Raw genomic sequence first — 26054 nt, 5'->3', positions numbered from 1 at the left:
CCTCTGCGAACCCCTCCACACCACCGCACTTCTGCCATGCCGTCCTGTCAAGCTCCTCCACCAACCCCTGCATGAATCAATGGTAACTTAAACCCGTAAAATTTATATGATAGACGAGCTTCTTCACGTTGAGGTTGGTCATAGTGAGAATAACTTAAACTCGTAAAATTTATATGTGCATGTAAATATTTCTAAATGGCACGTCTTATCTCTCTTCTTTAATTACTCAACATATCATTCTTTTTTGGATAAGTGGTATTAAAAGTTACTTATTGCACTAGCATTTATTCTCCGTACGTTCATAATTACTCCTTGAACAAATGATTTAATGATTTTAAATACTACTCAATGTGATAGAATCACTCCTTTAGGGTTGTGACTGGTCACAATAATAGTAACTTCAATTACTAAAATTTACATGTGCGAACAAATGTTTTCTGAAGGGGATGTGTCTTGTCTCTCCTCTTTAATTAATTACTCGCCATATCATCTTTTCTTGAATAAGTGGCATGCATGTTACTATCTCCGTTTACAATTACTTCGCGTTTTGAATTTAGTTAAAATCAATGTAGACTTTGATCTAATATTTAAGAAAATATTAATATTTACAATATAAAATATATTGCACTAGAATCGTAATTAGATATATTTCTATATTATATATATTTGATGTTGTAAATATTGATATTATTCTTTTAATTTTGATCAAACTTCGCAAAAAATTAAATTTAACTAAACATAGAACGTGAACTAAATAAAAATGGAGGAAGTAGCATATATTCACGTTAAATACGGATGTAGCTAGCAATATCATTAGAGCATCTCCAGTCGCGTCCCTCAAACCGTCCCCCAAACGGCGACGGATTGAGCATTTGGGGGACGTGCTTCGTTCGTGCCGCGTTCGGGGGACGTCGCTCCCCAGCCGCGTCCCCCAAACGCCGCCCCCCAAACTTAAAAATAATTTTAGTAGATAGAAGAAAACTCTTTACTAATATTTAAATCGGTGCAACATAAAAAAAATTATATATAAAACTTCAAAAAATATAATTAAATTACATATAAATTATTTAAAACTACTTCTTCTTTTGATGATGGCCCCGCCTCGTCGTCCTCATCACGGCGGCGCTTCCTGCTCGTCACCTCTTCCGAAGAGGCGGTGTCGGTCGACGCGTCGGAGGAGCTTGTGTCCTCCTCGTCGTCGCCGGTGCTCGCCAGCTGCGCCTTGGCCTTCGCTTTTGCGCCCTCCTCCACCTTCGCACGGGCCGCCGCCGCCTCCTCAGACCCTTCCTCCTTCGCCTCCTCCTCCACGGCTTTCCATTCCTCCGCTCTGTCAAGTGGCGGCGGGGAATCATCGCCGCTGCGGGGCGTCCGGACTCTATCCCACCAATGGTGCCATCTTGGAGGCTTGCCCTCGCTGGAGGTGTCAGATGGAAGGTCAGAGATGTAGCTCATCGTGAGGAGAAGCTTGGATGAATGGCAGCCGGTTGAAGATCCGAAAGCGCCAACGTACGGATCTTATTGAGCGCGGATGAACGATGGCGCAGAATTCAAAGAGAGCGGCGGTTGCTCTTCCGAGGAGTTCGCGCTCCATTCCAGCGGTTGGCGCGTCGGTCGACGTGGTTGCCAATGCGACGGTTCCGCTTCCCGGCAACTCACCGTCGCTACGTAGGTGGCATTTGAGCATCCGAGCCTCTGATACCTCGGGCCCGCGCCTCCTAGCCTCTCATTTCGTTGTGTCCGGCGTACCCGGAGCGTCCCCCTGTGTAGCGGGGACGGGCTCGGGGCGCCGGACACCGTATTGGGCCGCGCCAGATAAAAATGACCTTTGGGACACGCGGCTGGGAACGTTTTTTTGTCCGGCGCGCCCCAAATACCTTTGGGTCACGCTAGCCGTCGGTCGGCCGAAATTGGGGCAAAAATCGGTCGTGGGCCCCACATATACGTCGCTTTCGGTCCCCGCTTTAATGCCTTTTTTCACGTAGGTTGGCAGCTGGTTGCGTGTTCACACGGAACTCGTGTTGTGCACATGTTATCAACTTGATCACGTGGGTGGAGCCCACCAAAATATGTTGATTTACAACAAAAATAGGCAACAACTTTTAAAAAAATCACATATTATTACAACAAATGGTTATTTGTTTGTACCCAAAAATATATTTACAACAAATCACAAATATGTTTACAATAATAAATTCACAACAAAATCACATTTTTTATTTGGTTGTTTACAATAATAACCGGCAACAATTTTAATAGAAAACAACAAATTCCAACACAAAAACAAAATTCTAATGCCAAACATATCTTTACAACAAATTAGCAACATATTTACAACAATAATTAAAAATGAGAACAACAAATAATTTGGGTGTTTACAAGTATAGCCAGCAGCAAATTGTAACCAGAAAACAACAATTCTCATGCCAAATAAATTTACAACAAATCAACAATATATTTACAACAATAATTAACAAATAAAACCAACAAAAAAGAAAATATTTACCGTACTAGACACCAGTAGTTCCCAGCCGGCGACAACACCGGCAAAGGGGAAGCTTGCAAGTCGATGCCGGGACAAGCTGGGGTTGCTCTCTGGGGAGGAGCTGTAGCGCGTCGGGAGGAGCCGGGGCACGGCCCTCGGGGGAGAAACGGCAGCGGTGCGCCCGTCAGGAGGAGCAGGGGTGGGGCGCTCGCTGGGGGAGGAGCTGCAGCGGCGCGCCCGCCGGGAGGAGGAGGGGCGGGGCGCTCGCCAGGGTGAAGCTGCAGCGGCGCGCCAGCCGGGAGGAGGCTGCAGCTGTGCGCTCGCCGGGGAGAGGTTGCAGCGGCGTGCTCGCTGGGAGGAGGAGGGGCGGGGCGCTCGCCGGGAGGAGCTGGGCGGCGCGCTGGTCCGTCGGTGGTAGTTGGAGAAATAGACGAGGAAGAGAACTTTGTGTGGCGAGGTGCAGTGGGATCCATCCACGTGCGGTTCGCGTCTCCACAAAGGAACGACCGATTTTCGTCGCATGATCGGTGAGTTGATGGAAAGCGTTTTCCAATATCTTTGGAAGACGCGACGAGATGCTCTTAGCTTTGTGTGCCTATAAAAGGAGATGCCCGCTGTCCGGTACTGAGCGCTACTGCAAGCACTCGAGCCGGTAGCTCTCGCTCGCCTTCAGTCTCTCGCTGTGCCGCTGCGCGTACTAATTAGCTTAGCATATGTGACTGGTGGTTAGTGCCATCAGTAGATTAAGCTCCGATCGATGGCTCATGGAAGGGACACTACCGTGGTGCTGGCATTGGTCCTCCTCTGCGGGGTCCTCCACGGCGAGCTCGCCGAGTCGATGGAGTACACGGTTGGCGACGGCCGCGGATGGACCTTCGGCTCCGGCAGCTGGTCCAACGGCAAGCGTTTCCTTGCCGGCGACATGCTAGGTGAGTGCTCAGGCCGCAGTAATTATTGCATGGTATTTGCTTGTCCCAAAGGGAAACGTAACCCTGGGCTCTGGCTCGGCTATTCTGTTCTGTTAATCTACTTGTATGACGTAGTACTGCGTGTTCTACGTGCAGTGTTTAAGTACGCGCCGGGTGCGCACAACGACAACGTGGTGGTGGTGGACGCCACGGGGCACAACTCGTGCAGCGCGCCGGGCGGCGCCGTGAGGTACAGCTCCGGCAACGATAACGTCACGCTCACCCGCGGCACCAGCTTCTTCATCTGCGGCATCCCAGGCCACTGCGCCGCCGGCATGAAGATGGCCGTCACCGCGGCCTGATCCATCCGTCGGCGTCCGGCCAGCCGGCGTGCTTACTGTAACTTTGTTTCCTTCGAGTAACTGTATTTAAAACGGTGTGCATGTTCAATGTTGCCGCGTCTCAGCTTCGGCTAGCGTGTTTGTTAGTTCTGTGGAGGTGAGAGAAGTACTCGGTATAATGATGAAAGGCATATACCGTGAGGCCCAACTCTCTGCCACTCGATGGGGATCTCGGTTCAATTGTCTGTATTCGAATTTGGGGTTCAGAGATACACAGGGAAGCTTGGGAGAGATAAGGTTCAGAGAGTTCAGATACATCTCATTCGTGCCATCTATTTCACGATCGCTGATACTTGCAAATGGTCCATCGCTAGGATACCCTCCATCCACTTTAATCCAAAAATTAATTAGATTCAACAAAATAGATTAACTTGTATCCATGATAGCATCAAGTTGGTTTATTTTTTAGACTAAAGAGAGTAGATGGTACCCTAATAATGAACCATTTGTACCTATAATAAGCAGTCAGCAAACCATAGGGTCCAATCGTCCAAGCGGCTACTGGGCTGGTCTCGTCACTAGACCCGCCATATCTCCACCTAGATGCTTCTTCGGAAGTCCAGTCAAGGGCCGGCTGATTTGCCAAAATATTTCACGAACTTGCAGTAGTAGCCCGCTATGCCCAAATATCCCTTACTTCCTTTATGGTACTTGGTATTGTTCCCCTATTGTCCATCGTCGAACTGCTGAAAGCTGAAAGGTTCTTTGGGTCTGTAGCCATGCCTTCCACGCTGATAACATGACCCAGGTAAAACAGCTGTTGTTTCCCGAACGTGCACTTACTCTTCTTAACCTTCAACGGATGTTGATCAAGCAACGAGCACTTGTCATAAGATGATGACATGCTTCTCCAGTGTCTAGCTGTAAACCAAAATATTGTCAATGAACACAAGCACCCCCTTTTGCAGCAGCGGGGCCAAAATCGTGTTCATTGTATTCAGGAATGTTGGTGGTGCTCGGGTCAAGCAGAAGGACATCACCGTGAACTCAAAATGCCCATTGTTCATTTTAAAGCCGCATTCTTGTCATTTCCCGGCTGCATCCAAATTTGGCAGTATCCCACCACTACGGGAACTAGTCAAGGTGCCGACGGCCACCATGTTGTCGGCACAGGTAGAATTGATGTCGATCTGTGCCGACGGCTGCCGTCGGCACAATATATTCTCGGCACAGATCCAATTACCGTCGGCACAACATCCTGTGCCGACGGCAAAGTCGTCAGCATAGATTTAACGTCCGTTTGGCAACTCAGGCTCGACTTTTTTCAAAAAAAATTATTTTTTTAATTTTTTTCGACTTTTTTAATCTCTCACATTGATTATTTTAATTCCAACTCCAACTACACTTAATATTAGGTCACATTTCACTCGTGGTCAAACTTCCGGGTCAGTCACCCATCCTCATATTACTCCAGCCCTAGCACGTTAACTTTTATGTTTCTTTCGGACAAGCTTCCGTGAATGAAATGACACCTTGTTGATAATACTACTATATCAATCCTATTAACCCATATTCCTTGAATCCTTGATGTTGCAACTTTCATTTGGTGGTTGCTTCCAGTGGCGGAGGACGTGCTGAAATTATGGTATGGCATAATCAATGGCATGGACCATAGAATATACGCAGAAACACAGTTACAACACTACAGTCCGTTTTCTCAATGAGCATTCACAGTTGAGCTAGATTAAGATATGGCGGCAGCCATAGCTAGCCAGAATGGCTCCTCCGCCACTGGTTGCTTCAAAAAACACTCCATTTTTGGGACTCGGAAAATAGAAAATAGCTTTTCGGTGCGATGAAAATGAAATCTTCCTCCTACAACATTATTCGCCATCCCAAGATGAACATGTGTGCACAATATGGGCACATTATCAAAAACTATGCCACGAATCTAGCTATAACATTGGTCGTTCGCCCTGAAAGCCATGAAATCTCGAACATGATACCTCATTTTTTATAAGAATTTTGAGATATTTTCAATATTCTAAGTTTGTCATATTTTTTCAAGATAGATCTTATTTTCCCCAAAATTTTGATATATTATTTGTATTTTTTGAATTATATTGATTTAGTTATGATTTTTCGAAGATTAATGTCGTGAAATGGAAAATAGCTATGCCGACAGCAAAGCCGTCGGCACAGGGCTGAAAGATGTTGCCGTCGACACAAACCTAACGATGTTATATCGCCGTCACGGCAGAGAAGCTATGCCGACGGGGAAAACTATGTCGATGGTTGTTGTCGGCACAAACCTTCTTGTGCCGACGGCTTTCCTGCTGGCCCGGCCGGAACGGGCCCTGTGCCGACGGCCCTGACATTTGGCTGTCAGCACAGAGGATGGCCGTTGGCACCTTATGTGTTTCCTGTAGTGCACGTGAAAATCCAAACTAATAAACCACTTCAGCTACATGCTGTTGACCATGATGTAGTTGAGATGGTGGTAGTCCATGCAGAAACGCCATGTGAAGTCTTTTTTGATCACCAACAACATAGACACGCGAAAGGGCTACTATTTGGGCAAATTATTCCTTGTTTCAGCATCTTTGCGGCTTGCTTCTCGATATCGTCTTTCTATGCCGTGTTGAATAGTCACTGGTTCTCTGGTTTCGCTCACGGCACAAGTGGTATGGTGTGATTAACATAGGTGGATATTCTATCATAGCGCATGTCACGAGAAAAATTAATGCCAAACAAATCGTGTGCTAGCCATAGTGCTAGTATTATAGCTAGTATCATGCACATTGGTCCCACAAAAATGTTAATGTGGCAACTAATTAAGAAGGAGAGAGAAGATTGAAATGTAGTCATGGCTACTTAAATTCTATGGGAAAATAAAGTGTGCTTAATTGTAGCAAAGAAGTTTTCCAGCGCATATAGGCAATGCACATTCGCCGCCAGCCCAGAGGCGGCGCACACGCAGACTGCGTCGGAGGCCTGCCCTGTAGTGCCATATAAATAACCCACCAGTCTGACAGCTCAATGTCCCACTTTCCACAACTCGTTCTCTGGCCATCCATACGAGCTCTCCGCCTCCGGCCACTGTTGTATTGTGATCCAAATTCATATACTAAAGGGAGGCTAACTTCTGACGAGCGGAGCGAGGCCCGTCGCCGGTAGGCTTGGGGCGAAGCGTAGCAGAGTCTGAAGTTAGCCCATACAGGATCGTTGGCACCGCCTATATATACATCTTGTAAGCCGTCAGCTAGGATTCATCAGATTATAAGATACCCACGGCGTTTGTTTACACTCTCCGATATAGTAAAGTTTTGCTGACTGGCGCCCGTGGTTTTTTCAACTTCTGTGTTGGAAGGGGTTTCCACGTTAAATCTCGTGTCTTCGCTGCGTTTTTCTTTATCGTTCTTCGTTATTTGCTTGTCGTTTTTATAACAGCCACCGACTCCAGGACGTCATCCTCGTCCCCAAGTGACCTAATGATTCTGGCCGTGATCCTGGCGGTTGGTTTGGCTTACTTCTTCTGGCCGGTGGCGATGATGAATGTAATCTCACGGGCGGCGTTCGAGGCCGTCCCAAAGCTCTACTTCTACCTGCTCCGCACCTTCGGCGGCGGCGTCGCCTGTTTCATGTTCGGCGGTCTCCCTGCATTCCTGATCCGGGTCCTGTGTTTCCTTTTCCGCTTCGTGTTCGGTGGTTTTCTCCCAGGTTTCTTGATCCCAGCCGTGGGTTTCATGTTTCGCTTCGCAAGCGGCGTCGCTGGCTTCATTTTCGGTGGTATTTTCGCGCATCTCTTAGCAGCCTTCGTCATGTGTTATCTTCTCGGACTGCTGATGGCTACGCACTGCTCCAGCTCGCGGGAGTGTGCGTGCGAGCTTCTTCCGGAAACAGGCGTTAGTGGAATCGTGGAAAACGTATCTTCCGACCCCAATTTCGATCTCTGTCATTTGTGGAGTCAGGGACCGCGTGGGACATGACGAGAAGTGTTTGGTTGCACGTGAGCAGGAGCTGGGTTCTGTCTCTCTCGGCTCTAAATTGGCATTATTAAGAGCACCTTTTTTTTGAAACCTATTAAGAGCACCTTTTTCCCCTCTTTCTCTCTGTCCTTTTCACCAAATTAGTATAAAATTTAGAGAAGCTTGCATTTCTGTCTTTCTTCAATTATTTGTGCCTTTTGGCCCTCGTTGTTTGCCCAATATGGCAGCAAATCTAGTACCCCATCTGGTCCATATGTATGTAGTTAAATCTAGAAGCAAATCTCCAGGGTAATGTACGATAAATTCACAGTCATAGTAAATCGAGAAAACTAAGTACGGCCAACAAAATATAGTAGAATAGGGATAGATAATTTGGATAGATAATAAGCTACATACACAGCAGCCAACATAGTAACAGGTTCTTCACAGCACCATCATACTAACATAACAACAAGGGATCCCTAGCTAACAACAAAAGGATCCCAACAACAAAATAGGAGGCAGCAGCAGCACACGTCCAGGACTCCGCCTACCCCATCTGGCTCTGCCTCCACTTGTTGCTCCTGCTCCCCTTGGGAGCCTTGGGCTTGAGCGGAGGCATGCGCCCGGCGGAGATCTCCACCCGCTGCAAGCTACGGAGGTGCATGCCGAGCGCCCTGTGCTTGGCGCGGAAGGAGTGGACGTTCACCGTCATGCCGACCTTGGGGAAGGTGTTGCTGATGTTCTCAGCATGCGTGACGAGGCAGTTGAATTCCGTGCCGCCGAGTCTCCTGGTGCAGAAGGGGCACCTGTAGACATCCTTGGCGAAGTAGGAGATGTACTGGCCGACCTGCAGCCTCCGCAGCACCTGGTGAGTCTTGACGTCCTCCTCCTCTTCGTCGCTACCGACGTCGCTGCCAGACATCCGATCCATATCAAACAGAAACTAGTGAATGAGTTGCAACAATGACTAACGTGCATGATAACAAAGTTAGGAAAAACAGAGTCAGCCTCAGTTAGAGTGGACATGATTATATATCTACAGGGAAGGTGTTAGCGAACCAAAGCTCATGCACAACAGATTTGTACACAGCAATGGTTCGCTGAACCCTCCCTGTAAAAATATGTGCCCAACGATTCATCATAGGCAAAGAAATAGATTCTAGATCTGAACTTGAACACATTCGAGATTATTTGCAAAATTAAACGGTTGATATCTTTTGATTAGTGCATAAAATAACTGATTGAGATCCCATGATTACTTGCATAAATTAACTGATTGAGATCCAATTATTACTTGCATAAATTAACCGAACGGCCGAACCCCAAATCTTAAACGAAATCAAGAAGTGATCAAAACAAAATGGAATAAAATCGGCACAAATATTAGCCCAATACTCATCCATCTACAGATCCATCTACACCAGCAAAAATAGGGTTCAAAAAGGAATGCGGAACAAAAAAGGAAGCAAACCGTATTTACCTCGTTCCATGGGTCCTCCAGGGAGGTGTCGTAGGGGTTCGGGGGCGGGACGTACGGCACCGGCTCATAGGGGTCCCATCCCGCCGGGATCTGACCGCCACCGGCGGTAGCAGCCTCCGATGCACCGGCGGCGGCGGCGACAGCCGTTGAGGGGACGGCGCCGAGGATGGAGGCGTCGCGCTTCGAGTCTACGTCGACGATGGGATTGGCATTCTCCTTGTCCATCTCGCCGGAAGAGGAAGAGGGAGAGGGTGAGGGTTTTTTGCTTTGGAGAAGATGATGGGACGTGAGAGAGTTGGCGATGCGTGAGCGAGTGAGAGTGATAGAGATAGTGCGAGGAGGCGTCTATAAAGACGAGGCGTGGTTAATGCGACCCGCGTCCTACGCGTCCACAGTTGCACGTCTGCACGTCTTGGACTTCTGCAACGCGACACGCGTCCACGATTGCACGTCTCGACTTCTCCACCGCGACCCGCGTCTACGCGTCAACAATTGCACATGTCCTCGAGTCTAACCCTGGAAATTTAGATATACTCAGGTATACCCTCGAGTTTTATACTAGCATTTTTTGTGTGCTCAATTTTCCCCTTGAGTGCTAATACTGGCTAGTGCAATATACTCAGTTTTACCCTCAAGTGGTTGGTCAACAGAGAGTCAACAAATGGGATTAACTAGTTAAATGAGTCATTTAATGTGCAAAAAAATCCGAAAAAGAGTGGCACTTACTCATGGAGTCTTTACCACAAATTGCCACTTCTCAAATCATAGATAAATCAAGTTTTACCACAAATTGCCACTTCTCAAATCACCTAGTAGCTATGAAGGTGCATGGTTTTCCACAATAAGCCCTTCCCAAAACAGCTTCCCCCAAAACATACTTTGTCTAAATGAGGCCACAATTCTCACACTGATGTATATTGGTATTGCAAATAGTTTGAGGTAGGCCAAGATGGGTTTCATTGTACAAAACACGCATTTTCCATTTTTTAAATCTCAAATTTGAATCCCTTAGTCTGTTTACTACTCAGGTGCCCTTGGTTTCTTGATAGTACTCAGTTTTGCCCTCTCCCTTCACAAATTCTCGCAGACGTGCAACATTGCCCTGATTGGTCTAGCCCATGTCACGCGGTCGTGCCCGCCAACCGATGATCGTATGATCTAGGGAACGGGCAGGATAACCCCTCTCTCTCTCTCTGTCGGCGGTTAGCTTCCACCCTCTAAGTATGCTGAAGGGAGGTTTTCTATATTATTTTTCACGCGCTAAAAATTATAAACTCTTTTAGGCGTTACTTTTCACGCAAAAAATGATAAACCATCACCGATTTGTTGTTGCCATTACTTTTCACGCAAAAAAATGATAAACCATCAACAATTTGTTGTAGCCATTACTTTTCACGCAAAAAAATGATAAACCATCACCGATTCCCTTTGTTGTAGCCATTACTTTTCACGCAAAAAATGATAAACCATCACCGATTTGCTGTAACCATTAATTTTCACACAAAAAATGATAAACCATCACCGATTTCTTGTAGCCATTACTTTTCACACACAAAATGATAAACCATCACCGATTTCTTGTAGCCATTACCTATCTTTGTATCGAATGATAAACCTATCACGTATGATTTTTGAGGTCATTTAATTAGAGAAGGTAGAAAAAACCTAATTTGTTACAAAAGCTGGTTTCAGTGAGACCTAACCAAGTTTGGCATACATGATGGCATACCTATAACAACAAGGAATATCTAAAAGGGAAAGTTTCACAAAATTTGAAATTTAGGGTGAAAATGATGCCATACATGATGCTGTTTTTCGAGGTTTTGACCTGAAAATCAATTGGGTATTATAAAGGGAAATAAAAAGTTCGAAAAATGTAAAAACGAAACAATCTATCTATCTATCTATGTATAGAAGATCAACTGTATGAAATTTGAGGTTATTTAGAGAAGGTAGAAAAAATCACCTTGTTAGAAAAGCTGGTTTCAGCGAGACGAAACGGCATGCGCTTAAGCAAAGTGATTTTTTCGAACATCTCCAAATGACCCAAAATTTTCCATACATGATGCCATACATGTAACAACAAGGAACCCTATCTAAAAAGTGTCAAAAAAGTTTGCCCAACCGTATAGCTCTATCAAAAAGAACCTCACCATGGCGCTAGTATAATTTTGGGATAGTTACAAACTTTCGTTACCTAACCTTCAACATGAAACTTGTTTCAAATTCATTTTGGCCTACAAGAAACAAATCCCACCTTGATTCGAGCACCACAGCCTCCAAACGATGCCGATGTCGATATCGGCATGGTCAGGACGGCTATGCTCGCCGCCACTGCTAGGTCAACGTCGGGATGCACCCTCAATCCCGTCCCCTCATTCGATCACTGACACACCAGAGATACCGCCGAGGCCAGTGCCGAACGTACATGCTGATGCCAATGCCGAACATGCATGCACGCCGCTGTGGGCACGGCCACGCCGACCCGCTATGTTGGATGCCACTGACCACCGCGAGGTCTTTCCCTTCGCCACCACACTCTCCTAGCACCCACCTATACACGCCAGAAAGGAGAGATACTAGTTTTCTCTACATTGCACGCCTTCGTGTCCGACACGGTCAGTCAAAGTTTTGAGGTAGTCGTCGATGTCGTCGACCATTTCTTCTCTTCTTTGCATGGTTAAACGCGTCTAGTTCATATCTATCTAATGCGTCCGGTCTCGCCTCATGCGGTTCTTTGTGGACGTCGATCTCATCTCGGCACCCCGCATGCCACCTCCTCCGTGCCATCGCTGTAGAGCTCCGTTTAAAAATCTAATCCTACCCGTGTATTGCCCCTTGTATCAGCGTCATGGCCCCACTTGTCATTCGATATACCGAAGCCCCACTCGTTCGCGTTTTGGTCAGGGATACAGCAATGCTTACGGTCAAACAAAGATGGATGGTCTGACATGTCTTTGCGGGTTCTACGTGGCCCCACTAGTCAGAAGATAACGGTCAACCGTCGGGCAACCGGCCGTTACATCACGTGTGATGGTTTCAGACAAAGGTTTGGGAAACTGAGGAAAAACTAAGGAGCTGGGGAAAACTGAGCACAACTAAGGACACGAGGGCACGAAAATAGAAATCCCTTGTTCATATATGTGATCATAGGCTTTGCAATCTAGATGTCATATGCTATTCAAGTGTTTTATTATGTGAACTTTGGGGTTATTGTGACCTTGGCGTAATGCGTCGTGTGTAACTCCCTTATGAATTGTGGTGTGTTAGTACCTCCTATGAATGCTCACGGTGACAGTGTGGGGTGTTCATTAGTACTTGGGAATACGCCTTTGAGGTGTGCTTTTGCACACTTGCCCAATAAATTTGAGTTCTTTATCCAACAGGAGAGTAGTATGATGAAGTGCTTATATTTATATTCAATTATGATTGCAATGTTGAGAGTGTCCACTAGTGAAAGTATGATCCCTAGGCCTTGTTTCCAAATACTGCAAACATTGCTTATTTCATCGTTTTACTCGCATCTTTACTTCCTGCAATATTTACTTCAGATCGCAATTACCGTTTACCACCATCTATACCACCTGCGTTTTACTATCTCTTCGCCGAACTAGTGCACCTATACATCTGACAAGTGTATTAGGTGTGTTGGGGACACAAGAGACTTCTTGTATCTTAATTGCAGGGTTGCTTGAGAGGAATATCTTTGACCTCTACCTCCCTGAGTTCGATAAACCTTGGGTGATCCACTTAAGGGAAACTTGTTGCTGTTTGATGACCCACAAGTATAGGGGGTGTATCGTAGTATCTTCGATAAGTAAGAATGTCGATCCCAACGAGGAGCAGAAGGTGTTGGCAGCAGTTTCGATGGAGGATTCACTGTAAATGCTCACAGACAAGTATTCAGGGGGTTTTGATATTGCAGATAAATAAAGTACAAGTAAATAAAATGCGAGAGAAATAATTGCAGCGAGTGGCCCAATCCTTTTTAGCACAAAGGACAAGATGGTTTGTTTACTTATAATGACCAAACGTTCCTGAGGACACACGGGGATTTTAGTCTAGTACTTTCGCTTCATGTGGTTTAATAATCTTCATTGTTTTGATAAGTGTTGTGTGGGTGAACCTATGCTAATGCACCGCCCTTCCTAGGACTAATACATACTTGTGATTATACCCCTTGCAAGCATCCGCAACTACAAGAAAGTAATTAAGATAAATCTAACCACAGACCTTAAACTCGAGATCCTGCGATCCCTCCTCGCATCGATATACTAACGGGGCTCAGGTTTCTGTCACTCCGGCAACCCCGCAATTAGCAACCGAATACAAGATGCACTCCCCTAGGCCCATAAATGGTGAAGTGTCGTGTAGTCGACGTTCACACGACACCACTAGAAGAATGACACCACAACTTAAATATCATAACATTGAATATTACTCAACCATAATTCACTACTAGCATTTAGACTTCACCCATGTCCTCAAGAACTAAACGAACTACTCACGAGACATCATATGGAATACAATCAGAGGTGATATGATGATGAATAACAATCTGAACATAAACCTTGGTTCAATGGTTTCACTCAATAGCATCTACAACAAGTATAGAATAACACCGGGAGAGTTTCCCCTATCAAACAATCAAGATTTAACCCGAATTGCTACAGCGATGACGAGGTGCAGCGGTGGTGATGGCGGTGTATATGGTGGAGATGATGATGATGATGATGGAGATGATGTCCCGCTCGATGACGATGGCGATGGCGTCGATTTCCCCCTCCGGGAGGGAATTTCCCCGCGGATTCCTGCCCGCCGGAGAGCTCTTTTCTCTCTCGGTGTTCTCCGCCCCGCGAGGCGGCTGTAACCCCTCGTGAGGTCCTCTCGTGGCTTAGGTTTTCGGGACGAAGGAGTACGCGAAGAAAAGGAGGCGAAAGGGGCTGTGGGGCCCCCGAGCACGGGTGGCGCGGTCGGGCCTTGGGCCGCGCCGCCCGTGGTCTGGGCCCACGATGGCTCCTCTCTCGCTCCCCCTTTTGGCTCCCTCCGTCATCCGGAAAAATAGGAATTTAAGTGAAATTCCCTTCCACAGTTGATCTTCCGAAATATTGCGTTCTGACGGTGCTTTTTCCAGCAGAATCCTGGCTCCGGTGCTTGATCCTCCAATGATGATGAAACATGCAAAATAGATGAAATAACATAAGTATTGTATCCCAATATGAAATATATCAATGAATAACAGCAAATTATGATACAAAATAGTGATGCAAATTGGACGTATCAACTCCCCCAAGCTTAGACCTCGCTTGTCCCCAAGCGTAACTGAGCTCGATAAACAAGACCACATGTTTATGGAGTGAAGAGTCGATAAATAAAATACGGACAAGAAGCATCATATTCATTCACACAAGACATTCTAGTAAACAACTTCCTCATATAACTCATCTTGAAATAGGTAAAGAGAAGTCACAAATAAAGGTGCATAAGAAATCATAGCTGGTGATGGCAAACTTCGTTCTTGGTCAGAGAACTACTAACGGATTGTACTTCTAAGCAAAGCTTTCATATTAGATTTTATTGCTGAGCCTTCATATTTAAGCATGACAATCTCTTCATAATCATTGATAACTTCAAAGCCATATTCATTCAAATAAAATTGGTACTAAACAAGAAAGCATAAAAGACATGATTAACTGAATCATAGCATAAATGATTGGTTCACAACAACTCAATTGCTTGCTTGAGATAGAGAGAAATAGGTTTACTGACTCAACATAAAAGTAAAAGACAGGCCCTTCGCGAGAGGAAGCGGGGATTAAATCATGTGCTAGAGCTTTTCAAGTTTTGAAATCATATAAAGAGAATAAAAGTAAGATTTTGAGAGGTGTTTGTTGTTGTCAACGAATGGTAGCGGGCACTCTAACCCCCTTGCCAAACGAACCTTCCAAGAGCGGCTCCCATGAGGGACGGCATCTCTACCAGCAAGGTAGATCATCCCCCTTCTCTTTTGTTTACACATGTATTTTAGTTTTATTAAGGATGACACTCCCCCCCCCAACCTTGGCTTTCTCAATCCATGGCTAACCGAATCCTCGGGTGCCTTCCAACATTCACATACCATGGAGGAGTGTCTATTGCAAAATTAAGTTGCTTACTGATAAATCGAGCAAAACATGTGAAGAGAATTATTAATGAAAGTTATTAATTGGGGCTGGGAACCCCGTTGCCAGCTCTTATTGCAAAGTTATTGGATAAGCGGATGTGCCGCTAGTCCATTGGTGAAAGTCCGCCCAACAAGATTGAAAGATGAAACACCACATACTTCCTCATGAGCTATAGAACATTGACACAAATAAGGAGTAGTATAGTTTGAATTATTTAAAGGTAGCACATGAAGTATTTACTTGGAATGGCAGAAAATACCATGTAGTAGGTAGGTATGGTGGACACAAATGGCATAGGTTTGGTCTAAGGTTATGGATGTATGAGAAGCATCTCCTCTCAATACAGGTCTTTGGCTAGCAAGGTTTGATAGCAAGCATAAAGGTTGAGGGAAACAAACAAATATACATATGATAGAAACAATCATGCATCTTTCTCATAAGCACAAGCAATTTTAACCTCAGAATACTAAGCATAGAGATAATAGAGTAATGTATCTAAGTGTATTTCTCTCTTCTATTAAACATCAAGATGTTGTTGCTATTGACCAATGCTAAGTTTGCCAAAACCAAATAGATTTACTTGATGCTCCCAAAGTGATATCAATACTCATGTCAAGAGTAATCATATAATGGAGATTGCAAACTAAAATAAGGTGTGCAAAAAGTAAATGATAAGACTTCTCATTAATATTCCATAACGATAACTCACACCAACGGATACATAGATAACTAACTAAGAGAGATACTTCCACATTGCATACTATTCCATATGATAACTTCCCTACTCATGATATGACACTACTTGATAGTAAAAGATAAAGGTAATGATGATGTGATACCGCGGAACTCCCCCAAGCTTGGAACAAACCAAGGGGATGCCAATACCGATGATGAATTACTCCTTCGGTGATGGTGGTGATGGATTCTTCTCGACAAGCTTCCTGACAAGCTCCTGTAAACCTTCAATCTCATAGGTCAGGTTGCGGATCATCTCCGAGTTGTGCTCAACGCGGCTCATAATCATGTCCGGTGGTGAATCCCAACTCTTAGAATTGTTTCCCCATCCTTCAGCTTCAGATTTCATCTCTCCTGCATTGTCAAAACGATTTATATCCCAATTACTTGGCAACACTACCTTGGGGGTCCTTTCAGTTTGACGATCGTAGATTAGATTGCGGTAAGGGTTGTAATTGCTCGGAGAAGATGTTCTTGGAGCCAAGTAATGACGTGGAACCGCTCCTCCGGTAGCGATTCGTGCACTCCTCTTGATGTTGGATGGACTTGATATCACGCCAATACTTGCGACGGTGGCTTGTTGGTGTTCCTGCGGAGCTTCCTCCACTTCTTCCTCATCCTCTCTTGCATCTTCTTTCTTCAGCTCCGGGTCTTGAATATTTTCCTTCAAAGGTTCCTTGTCCTTGTTGTTGGAGACCATGGTGCTTCTAGATCAAAACAAATGGCGGAAAACAGCTCGAAACAAAACACGACGAGAAAACGATATTACGGACCTCCAGGGGTCCGGGGGATTATATAGCAAATATTTTTACGACAAAAGGAAGGTTCCAGGCCGAAAACGAGTGGAAACGGGACGCCGAGGCGGCCAGACCATAGGTCGGCGCGGCCAGGGTGGGGCCCGCGCCGGCCTATGGTGGCACGCCCTCGTGCGTCCTTTCCACTCCGTTTCGAACTCGTAATTTTTCATATTTTCTAAAAACAGCAGAAATAATGTTCGGAAAGGTAAACGCGGACTTTTTATTACCTATACTGTTACCTATTCAAAATCCGGTTCGGCGGATCGTCAATTTGTCCTTTGATGAAAGCCTCCGGTGTTTCCACTTGAATAATATCAACATCAATATTATAAGAATCGCCCGAGATATAATGCTTGAGTCTTTGTCCATTCACCACTTGTGTGGCATTGCCTTGGAGAGAGCTAATTTTAATTGCTCCTGAGCGATACACCTCCTCAACAACATATGGTCCTTCCCACTTCGAGAGTAATTTCCCTGCAAAGAATCTGAGACGAGACCGATATAATAGAACTTGATCTCCAACATTAAATTCTCTTTTGATGATCCTTCTATCATGCCACTTCTTAACTTTTTCTTTAAAGAGTTTAGCATTTTCATAAGCTTCACTTCTCCATTCATCTAGAGAACTTAATTGCAACAACCTCTTATTACCGGCTAATTTAGGATCTTTATTTAGTTCTCTAACAGCCCAATAAGCTTTGTGCTCTAGTTCTAAAGGTAAATGACAAGCTTTTCCATAAACCATTTTATAAGGTGACATTCCCATAGGATTTTTATAAGCAGTTCTATAAGCCCATAGTGCTTCTTTCAATTTGCTAGCCCAATTGCTCCTAGATTTATTAACAGTCTTTCCTAAGATAGCTTTAATCTCTCTATTTGATAATTCTACTTGACCACTAGTTTGAGGATGATAAGCGAAGCAATTCTATGATTAATACCATACTTAGCAAGAGTTTTTCTAAAACCTCCATGAATGAAATGAGAACCTCCATCGGTCATAATATATCTAGGTACTCCAAATCTAGGAAATATAATATCTACAAGCATTTTTATAGAGGTCTCACCATCAGCACTTTTTGTAGGTATAGCTTCTACCCATTTAGTAACATAATCAACAGCGACAAGTATATGAGTGTTACCGTCTGAAGAAGGGAAAGGACCCATGAAGTCAAATCCCCAACAATCGAATGGTTCAATAACAAGAGTATAATTCATAGGCATTTCATTGCGTCTAGAGATATTACCAACTCTTTGACATTCATCACAAGATAGAATAAATTTCCTTGCATCTTTGAAGAGTGTTGGCCAATAAAAACCTGATTGTAGAACCTTTTGCGCGGTTCTATCTCCAGCGTGATGTCCTCCATAAACACTTCCATGACATTTATTCAATATCTCCTGTTGTTCATATTCAGGAACACATCTTCGCATAATACCATCCACTCCTTCTTTATATAAGTGTGGGTCATCCCAAAAATAATGCCTCAAGTCATAAAATAATTTCCTCCTTTGTTGAGCTGAAAAGGTTGGAGGCAAATACTTCGAAACAATAAAGTTAGCATAATCTGCATACCAAGGGCTCTCTCGCGAGCTCACCTTTATTACAGCCAATTGTTCATTTGGAAAACTATCATTAACAGGAACAGGATCATAAGCAATATTTTCTAATCTAGACAAATTATCAGCAACAGGATTATCAGCACCTTTCCTATCTATAATATGTAAATCAAATTCTTGCAACAGAAGTACCCATCTAATAAGCCTTGGCTTAGCATCTTTCTTTGTCATAAGGTATCTAATTGCAGCATGATCAGTATGAATTGTAACTTTCGAATCAACAATATAGGGTCTAAACTTATCACAAGCAAAGACTACAGCTAACAATTCCTTTTCAGTTGTAGCATAATTTCTTTGAGCAGCATCAAGAGTCTTACTAGCATAATGAATAACATTTAATTTTTTATCTACCCGCTGTCCAAGAACAGCGCCTACAGCAAAATCACTAGCATCACACATAATTTCAAAAGGCAAATTCCAATCAGGAGGTTCAACTACAGGAGCAGTTGTTAAGGCTTTCTTTAGAGTTTCAAAAGCTTCCTTACAATCATCATCAAAAACAAAAGGTACATCTTTTTGAAGAAGATTAGTAAGAGGCTTTGAAATTTTAGAGAAATCTTTAATAAATCTCCTATAAAACCCAGCATGACCAAGAACACTACGAATACCTTTAACATCCCTCGGGTAGGGCATCTTCTCAATTGCTTCAACTTTAGCTCTATCAACTTCAATACCTCTCTCGGAAATTTTATGTCCCAATACAATTCCTTCATTAACCATAAAGTGGCATTTCTCCCAATTAAGAACAAGGTTAGTTTCTTCACATCTCTGCAAAACTTTATCGAGGTTTCGCAGGCAATTATCAAAAGAATTCCCATAAACAGAAAAATCATCCATGAACACCTCTACAATACTTTCGCAAAAACCATGAAAAATAGCAGACATGCATCTTTGAAAAGTAGCAGGAGCATTACATAAACCAAAAGGCATACGCCAATAAGCATAAGTTCCATAAGGACAAGTAAAAGTGGTTTTCTCTTGATCTTTAGCTTTAACAGCAATTTGTGAAAACCCAGAATATCCATCAAGAAAGCAAAAATGAGTATTTTTAGATAACCTTTCTAGCATTTGATCAATAAAGGGTAAAGGGTAATGATCTTTCTTAGTAACTTTATTAACTTTTCGAAAATCAATGCACATTCTATAACCTACAACTATTCTTTGAGGAATAAGCTCATCATTATCATTAGGCACAACGAGTCATTCCTCCCTTCTTAGGAACACAATGCACAGGGCTAACCCATCTACTATCAGCAATAGGATATATAATACCAGCTTCAAGAAGTTTTAATACCTCATTCCTTACCACCTCTTTCATCTTCGGAATTAGACGACGTTGATGTTCAACAACAGGCTTTGCATCATCTTCCATATTAATAGCATGTTGGCAAATAGAAGGAGAAATCCCTTTCAAATCATCAAGAGTATAGCCAATAGCTCCTCGGTGTTTCTTCAATATTTCCAATAACCTTTCTTCCTCAATTTCTGAAAGCTTAGAACTAATAATAATAGGATATATTTTCTTATCATCAATATGAGCATATTTAAGATTATCGAGTAAAGGCTTTAAATCAAAAACAGGATCTTCCTTTGGTGGCGGTGTTGTACCCAAATCTTCCACCGGTAAATCATGCTTGAGAATAGGTTGGCGAAGAAAAATTTCCTCAAGCTCATCTCTTTCTTTCCTAAAAGCTTCACTTTCACTATTCTCCAAATGTTGCTGCAAGGGATTATTAGGAACAAGAACAATAGATGCACACTGCTCCATTTTAAAATCATTACTAGGCGAGTTAGTTTTATAAGGAGTTTTGGTAAATTTAGAAAAGTTAAATTCATAAGGTTCACCAGCAAATCTAGTCAAAATTTTCTCTTTCTTACAATCTATAATAGCTCCACAAGTATTTAGAAAAGGTCTACCAAAAATGATAGGACAATGATCACTAGCAGCAGAACCAAGTACCAAAAGTCAGCAGGATATTTAATCTTACCACATAGAACTTCCACATCTCGAACAATACCAATTGGAGAAATAGTTTCTCTATTAGCCAAATGAATAACCACATCAATATCTTCAAGTTCACAAGAACCAATTTCGTGCATAATCTCCGTGTAAAGCTCATAAGGAATAGCACTAACACTTGCACCAATATCACATAAACCATAATAGCAATGATCACCAATTCTAACAGATAGCATAGGAACACTAACTTGTTTGGATTTATTAGGATGTGAAACAATATTAGAAGCATCTTCACAAAAAATAATATGACCATCCTCCACGTTTTCAGTCACAAGATCTTTAACTATTGCAACAGCAGGTTCAATTTTAATTTGTTCTTCAGGTTCTTTAGGTTTCTTTTCACTTTTATTAACCGCACTAGATATGACAGAGTACTCCTTCATTTTAGCGAGGAAAGGAGTTTTTTCAATATAAGCTTCAGGAATAACATGATCAACAGTTTCAATCACTACACATTTGTTTACAGATGAATCAGTTTTATCTTTATACGGTTCATGATACTTATCAAAATTCTTCTTAGGCAATTCATAATGAGAGGCAAAAGCTTTGTAAAGATTTGCAACAACTTGGGAACCAAGACCATATGTAGCACTCATATTACGGAATTTATCAGAATCCATAAAAGCTTCAATGCATTTATAATCATAAATTATACCTGATTCTCTATCTTTGTCGTTTTCCCATCCTTCAGTATTCTCCTGGATCCGATCAAGAAGGTCCCTTTTAAACTCTTCTTTGTTGCGTGTAAATGATCCAGAACAGGAAATATCCAGCAAGGTCTTGTCTTGAAAAGAAAGTCTTGCATAGAAATTATCAATAATAACGTTACCAGGAAGCTCATGAATGGGGCATTTGAGCATTAAAGACTTCAATCTCCCCCAAGCTTGGGCAATACTCTCTCCATCATGAGGCCAGAAATTATATATGCGGTTCCGATCTTTGTGAATTTCACTTGGAGGATAGAATTTGGAATAGAATAAAGGCACAATGTCCTCCCAATCAAGAGAATCACCATTCTTCAGCAATTTATACCAATGCGCCGCTTTACCAGACAGCGATATAGTGAATAGTTTCTTCACCTGGCGCTTCATCCACTACCGTTGCAGTAGTAGTAGATTTCCCAAATAGAAATTGAAGAGAAGATCTCTCCATAATGATTTATAGCAGCAGGCAGAAATAAAATCAGCACAAACGAGTAAATTTCCTTACCAATTCCACTTACCAATAGCGCTTCACTCCCCGGCAACGGCGCCGAGAAAATAGTCTTGATGACCCACAAGTATAGGGGGTGTATCGTAGTATCTTCGATAAGTAAGAATGTCGATCCCAACGAGGAGCGAAGGTGTTGGCAGCGGTTTCGATGGAGGATTCACTGTAAATGCTCACGGACAAGTATTCGGGGGTTTTGATATTGCGGATAAATAAAGTACAAGTAAATAAAATGCGAGAGAAATAATTGCAGCGAGTGGCCCAATCCTTTTTAGCACAAAGGACAAGCCGGTTTGTTTACTTATGATGACCAAACGTTCTCGAGGACACACGGGGATTTTAGTCTAGTACTTTCGCTTCATGTGGTTTAATAATCTTCATTGTTTTGATAAGTGTTGTGTGGGTGAACCTATGCTAATGCACCGCCCTTCCTAGGACTAATACATACTTGTGATTATACCCCTTGCAAGCATCCGCAACTACAAGAAAGTAATTAAGATAAATCTAACCACGAGCCTTAAACTTCGAGATCCTGCGATCCCTCCTGCATCGATATACTAACGGGGGCTCAGGTTTCTGTCACTCCGGCAACCTCGCAATTAGAAACCGAATACAAGATGCACTCCCCTAGGCCCATAAATGGTGAAGTGTCGTGTAGTCGACGTTCACACGACACCACTAGAAGAATGACACCACAACTTAAATATCATAACATTGAATATTACTCAACCATAATTCACTACTAGCATTTAGACTTCACCCATGTCCTCAAGAACTAAACGAACTACTCACGAGACATCATATGGAATACAATCAGAGGTGATATGATGATGAATAACAATCTGAACATAAACCTTGGTTCAATGGTTTCACTCAATAGCATCTACAACAAGTATAGAATAACACCGGGAGAGTTTCCCCTATCAAACAATCAAGATTTAACCCGAATTGCTACAGCGATGACGAGGTGCAGTGGTGGTGATGGCGGTGTATATGGTGGAGATGATGATGATGATGATGATGATGGAGATGATGTCCCGCTCGATGACGATGGCGATGGCGTCGATTTCCCCCTCCGGGAGGGAATTTCCCCGGCGGATTCCTGCCCGCCGGAGAGCTCTTTCTCTCTGGTGTTCTCCGCCCCGCAGAGGCGGCTGTAACCCCTCGTGAGGTCCTCTCTGTGGCTTAGGTTTTCGGGACGAAGGAGTACGCGAAGAAAAGGAGGCGAAAGGGGCTGTGGGGCCCCCAGAGCACAGGGTGGCGCGGCCAGGCCTTGGGCCGCGCCGCCCTGTGGTCTGGGCCCACAGTGGCTCCTCTCTGCTCCCCCTTTTGGCTCCCTCCGTCATCTGGAAAAATAGGAATTTAAGTGAAATTCCCTTCCACAGTTGATCTTCCGAAATATTGCGTTCTGACGGTGCTTTTTCCAGCAGAATCCTGGCTCCGGTGCTTGATCCTCCAATGATGATGAAACATGCAAAATAGATGAAATAACATAAGTATTGTATCCCAATATGAAATATATCAATGAATAACAGCAAATTATGATACAAAATAGTGATGCAAATTGGACGTATCACTGTTCTACAAACCTCTGCTCTTGGAGGCCCAACACTGTTTACAGGAATAGAAGCGTGCGTAGACATCAACGACGCCGACCTTTTCGCCCTTGGGAGGGACTTCTCCGCGGCCAGGGAGCCCGCGCGCCTCCCATGGGGCGGCTGGAGGTGCGGGTGGCCCGACGACGGCGACCTCTTCTCCCTTGGGAGGGACTTCGCCGCGGCCTCATTTGGTGCAGGGGCTACACCGCCATCTACCCCTGCATCAGCGGCCCCTACCCCCGCCTCGACGGGGTCTTCACCGCGCTTGAGTTCTTCATCACCGGTCTCTACCTTGCAGCAGCCTCGTCCCACTAGCCCTCCACCTGTTGTTCAGCCAATAGTGAGGAGGAGTGGGAGGTATGCTCTTGCTGAGGATGGGGCGGGGGCTACAGATGAGGATGTGATGTAGAGAGCCATGCGGCGTAAGGCGGAGAAAAACCTCAACACGGTAGGTACTAAATAGCCCGTCAATTCGTTTACTTATTTTTCAGATTCTCGTATTTCGTCGAATTTGAGTAGTTTAGGTGTTTTGGTGGGTAGTAAGTGAGATGAGATTTCGGTTTCGGCTAATGTGTTGAGGCGGATGGAACATGACCGTTTAACGGTCGTTCCTAAAGTTTCCACTGGCCTTGAAACCCCCATTCTAGACGAAGATGAAGATGATGACATCTTAGATGGTTAGCATTTCTTAGCTCTACTTGGGAGTGTTACAGAAGTTGATTTGGAACACTCAGAGCTTAGTTCATTGTATGATCTAAAGGCGTCTAGACGTGGTTCTCGATCTTCTGCTGAAAAGAAATCTCGTAGATATGGCAAGGGTAAGAAATCTAAAAAAGTTTCATGATGAATGGCATGTTTCGGAATAGCAGAGGTCTTGGTGACTTGGCTAAGTATTCTCACATTGCCGATTGTTGTAGAGATTATGATTTAGCTTTTATTGTTGTATCGAAGACGGGTAGGCGGAATTTCTCACAGAGTTTTCTCGACCGATTATTAGGCGGGATTAACTTTCAGTGGTTTTCTCGCCCGCCTCGTGGTAGATCCGGGGGCATTTTACTAGGCGTCCGCATAGACACCATGACTATCTTAGCTAGTTCTGATGGAGAGTGCCATATTAAATTCAACATTAAGAATAAAGAAGATGGTTTCATTTGGAGTCTGGTTGCTATGTATGGTGCTGCTCAAGATGATTTTAAGGCAGAATTTTTAAGAGAGTTGGTAAATATTGCAAAAGATAATCCTCATCCGATCTTGATCAGAGGAGATTTTAATGTGCTTAGATTCCCTCACGATAAAAGCAAAGGCCATTTTAATTAACAAACATTGGCATTTCTTGTTTAATGTTCTCATCGATAGCTTAGACTTGAGAGAGGTGTTTATGTCTGGTCGACAATTTACTTGGGCAAACATCTTTCCTGAACCCACGTACGAGAAACTAGATCGCGTGTTGATGGATACTGATTGGGAAGTTAAATATCCTATGGTATCCGTCTGTGCACTAGAACGTATTGAAAAATTGTCAGACCATGCTCCTATCCTATTAACCACTGGGAATCCCCGCCCTGTTTCTAAATGCCCGTTCAAGTTTGAATTTGGCTGGTTACATCGCGAGGGGTTCCATAAAATGGTTAAGACGGTTTGAGAAAGACCGGTCTCAGGGAGTACTCCAATTTTGAGATCGAATAATAAAATGCGGGCTTTGCACAAACATCTCTCTGGTTGGGCTGCCCATATGGCTGGTAATCTTAAAAAGGAAAAGGCTTGCTTATCATCCGTTATCGATGAGCTTGAGGCTTTAGCTGAGGTAAGACCGTTATCTCCGCAAGAGATTGAACTTAAGAATCAGTCAAATGCGTAGATAGCGAGTCTTCTTCGAGAAGAAGAGCTTAAATGGTATCAGCGTTCCAAGGCCCAATTCGTATTGGAAGGAGATTCAAATACGCGATATTTCCATAGCTTAGCCAATGGGAGACATTGGAAAAAAACGTATTCATTCTCTGATACAAGATGAAGGGCTGATTGAAGACCATGAGCAACTTAAATCCTACATTACGAATTATTATAAAGAGCTGTTGGTCCTCCAGAGGAAAGTTCCTTTTCTTTAAACGAGGACTTAACGGATGGCATACCCCAAGTATCCATGGAAGAAAATGGCCTTCTGACGGCACCTTATTCAGAGGAAGAAGTTCAGAAGGCAATTTTTCAAATGGAATGTAACAAAGCACCGGGTCCAGATGGTTTTCCAGCGGTGTTTTATCGAACTTTCTGGGATACTATAAAAGTGGATCTTCTAGATTTGTTCAGTGCTTTGCACATGGGACAACTAGAATTATTTCGTCTAAATTTTGGTGAAGTAATTTTGTTACCGAAAGTTAATGAGGCAGAAAGGACTCAATTATATAGACCTATTTGCCTATTAAACATAAGTTTCAAGATTTTCATGAAAGTGGCCATCATTAGACTTAATACGGTCGCGGATCACGTAGTTCATCCATCACAGACCACTTTCATGCAAGGAAGAAATATCCTGGATGGAGTGGTGGTTCTGCATGAGACGGTACATGAGATGTACCAAGAAATTACATGGGGTTATTTTCAAATTAGATTTTGAAAAGGTGTATGATAAGGTTAAGTGGTCTTTCCTTCAGCAGACGCTAAGGATGAAAGGTTTTTCTTATGAATGGCGCGCTCTGATCAATGATTTTGTGTATGGAGGAAGTGTGGCAATCCGG

General features: G+C 43.6%; 1 protein-coding gene across 1 annotated transcript; it reads left to right on the top strand.

Moving 5' to 3' along the window:
• The first annotated feature begins 3123 nt into the window (after nt 1-3123).
• Nucleotides 3124-4042, top strand: LOC124700231 (basic blue protein-like). Its single transcript, XM_047232390.1, has 2 exons — nt 3124-3411; nt 3547-4042. The coding sequence occupies exons 1-2, from the start codon at nt 3240-3242 to the stop codon at nt 3750-3752; spliced, it is 378 nt and encodes a 125-aa protein (XP_047088346.1). The 5' UTR covers nt 3124-3239; the 3' UTR covers nt 3753-4042.
• The last annotated feature ends 22012 nt before the right edge of the window (nt 4043-26054 follow it).

The sequence above is a fragment of the Lolium rigidum genome, chromosome 3 (genome assembly GCF_022539505.1).
Source record: "Lolium rigidum isolate FL_2022 chromosome 3, APGP_CSIRO_Lrig_0.1, whole genome shotgun sequence".
Lineage (NCBI taxonomy): Eukaryota > Viridiplantae > Streptophyta > Magnoliopsida > Poales > Poaceae > Lolium > Lolium rigidum.
This window is presented reverse-complemented; position numbering and strand designations above follow the sequence as displayed.

What these genes read in the sequence shown, in the direction of transcription:
- LOC124700231 (XM_047232390.1), top strand. Translation starts at nt 3,240, where the DNA reads ATGGCTCATGGAAGGGACACTACCGTGGTGCTGGCATTGGTCCTCCTC. An exon ending in CCTTGCCGGCGACATGCTAG is followed by an intron (nt 3,412 to 3,546) that starts GTGAGTGCTCAG and finishes TTCTACGTGCAG; the next exon opens with TGTTTAAGTACGCGCCGGGT.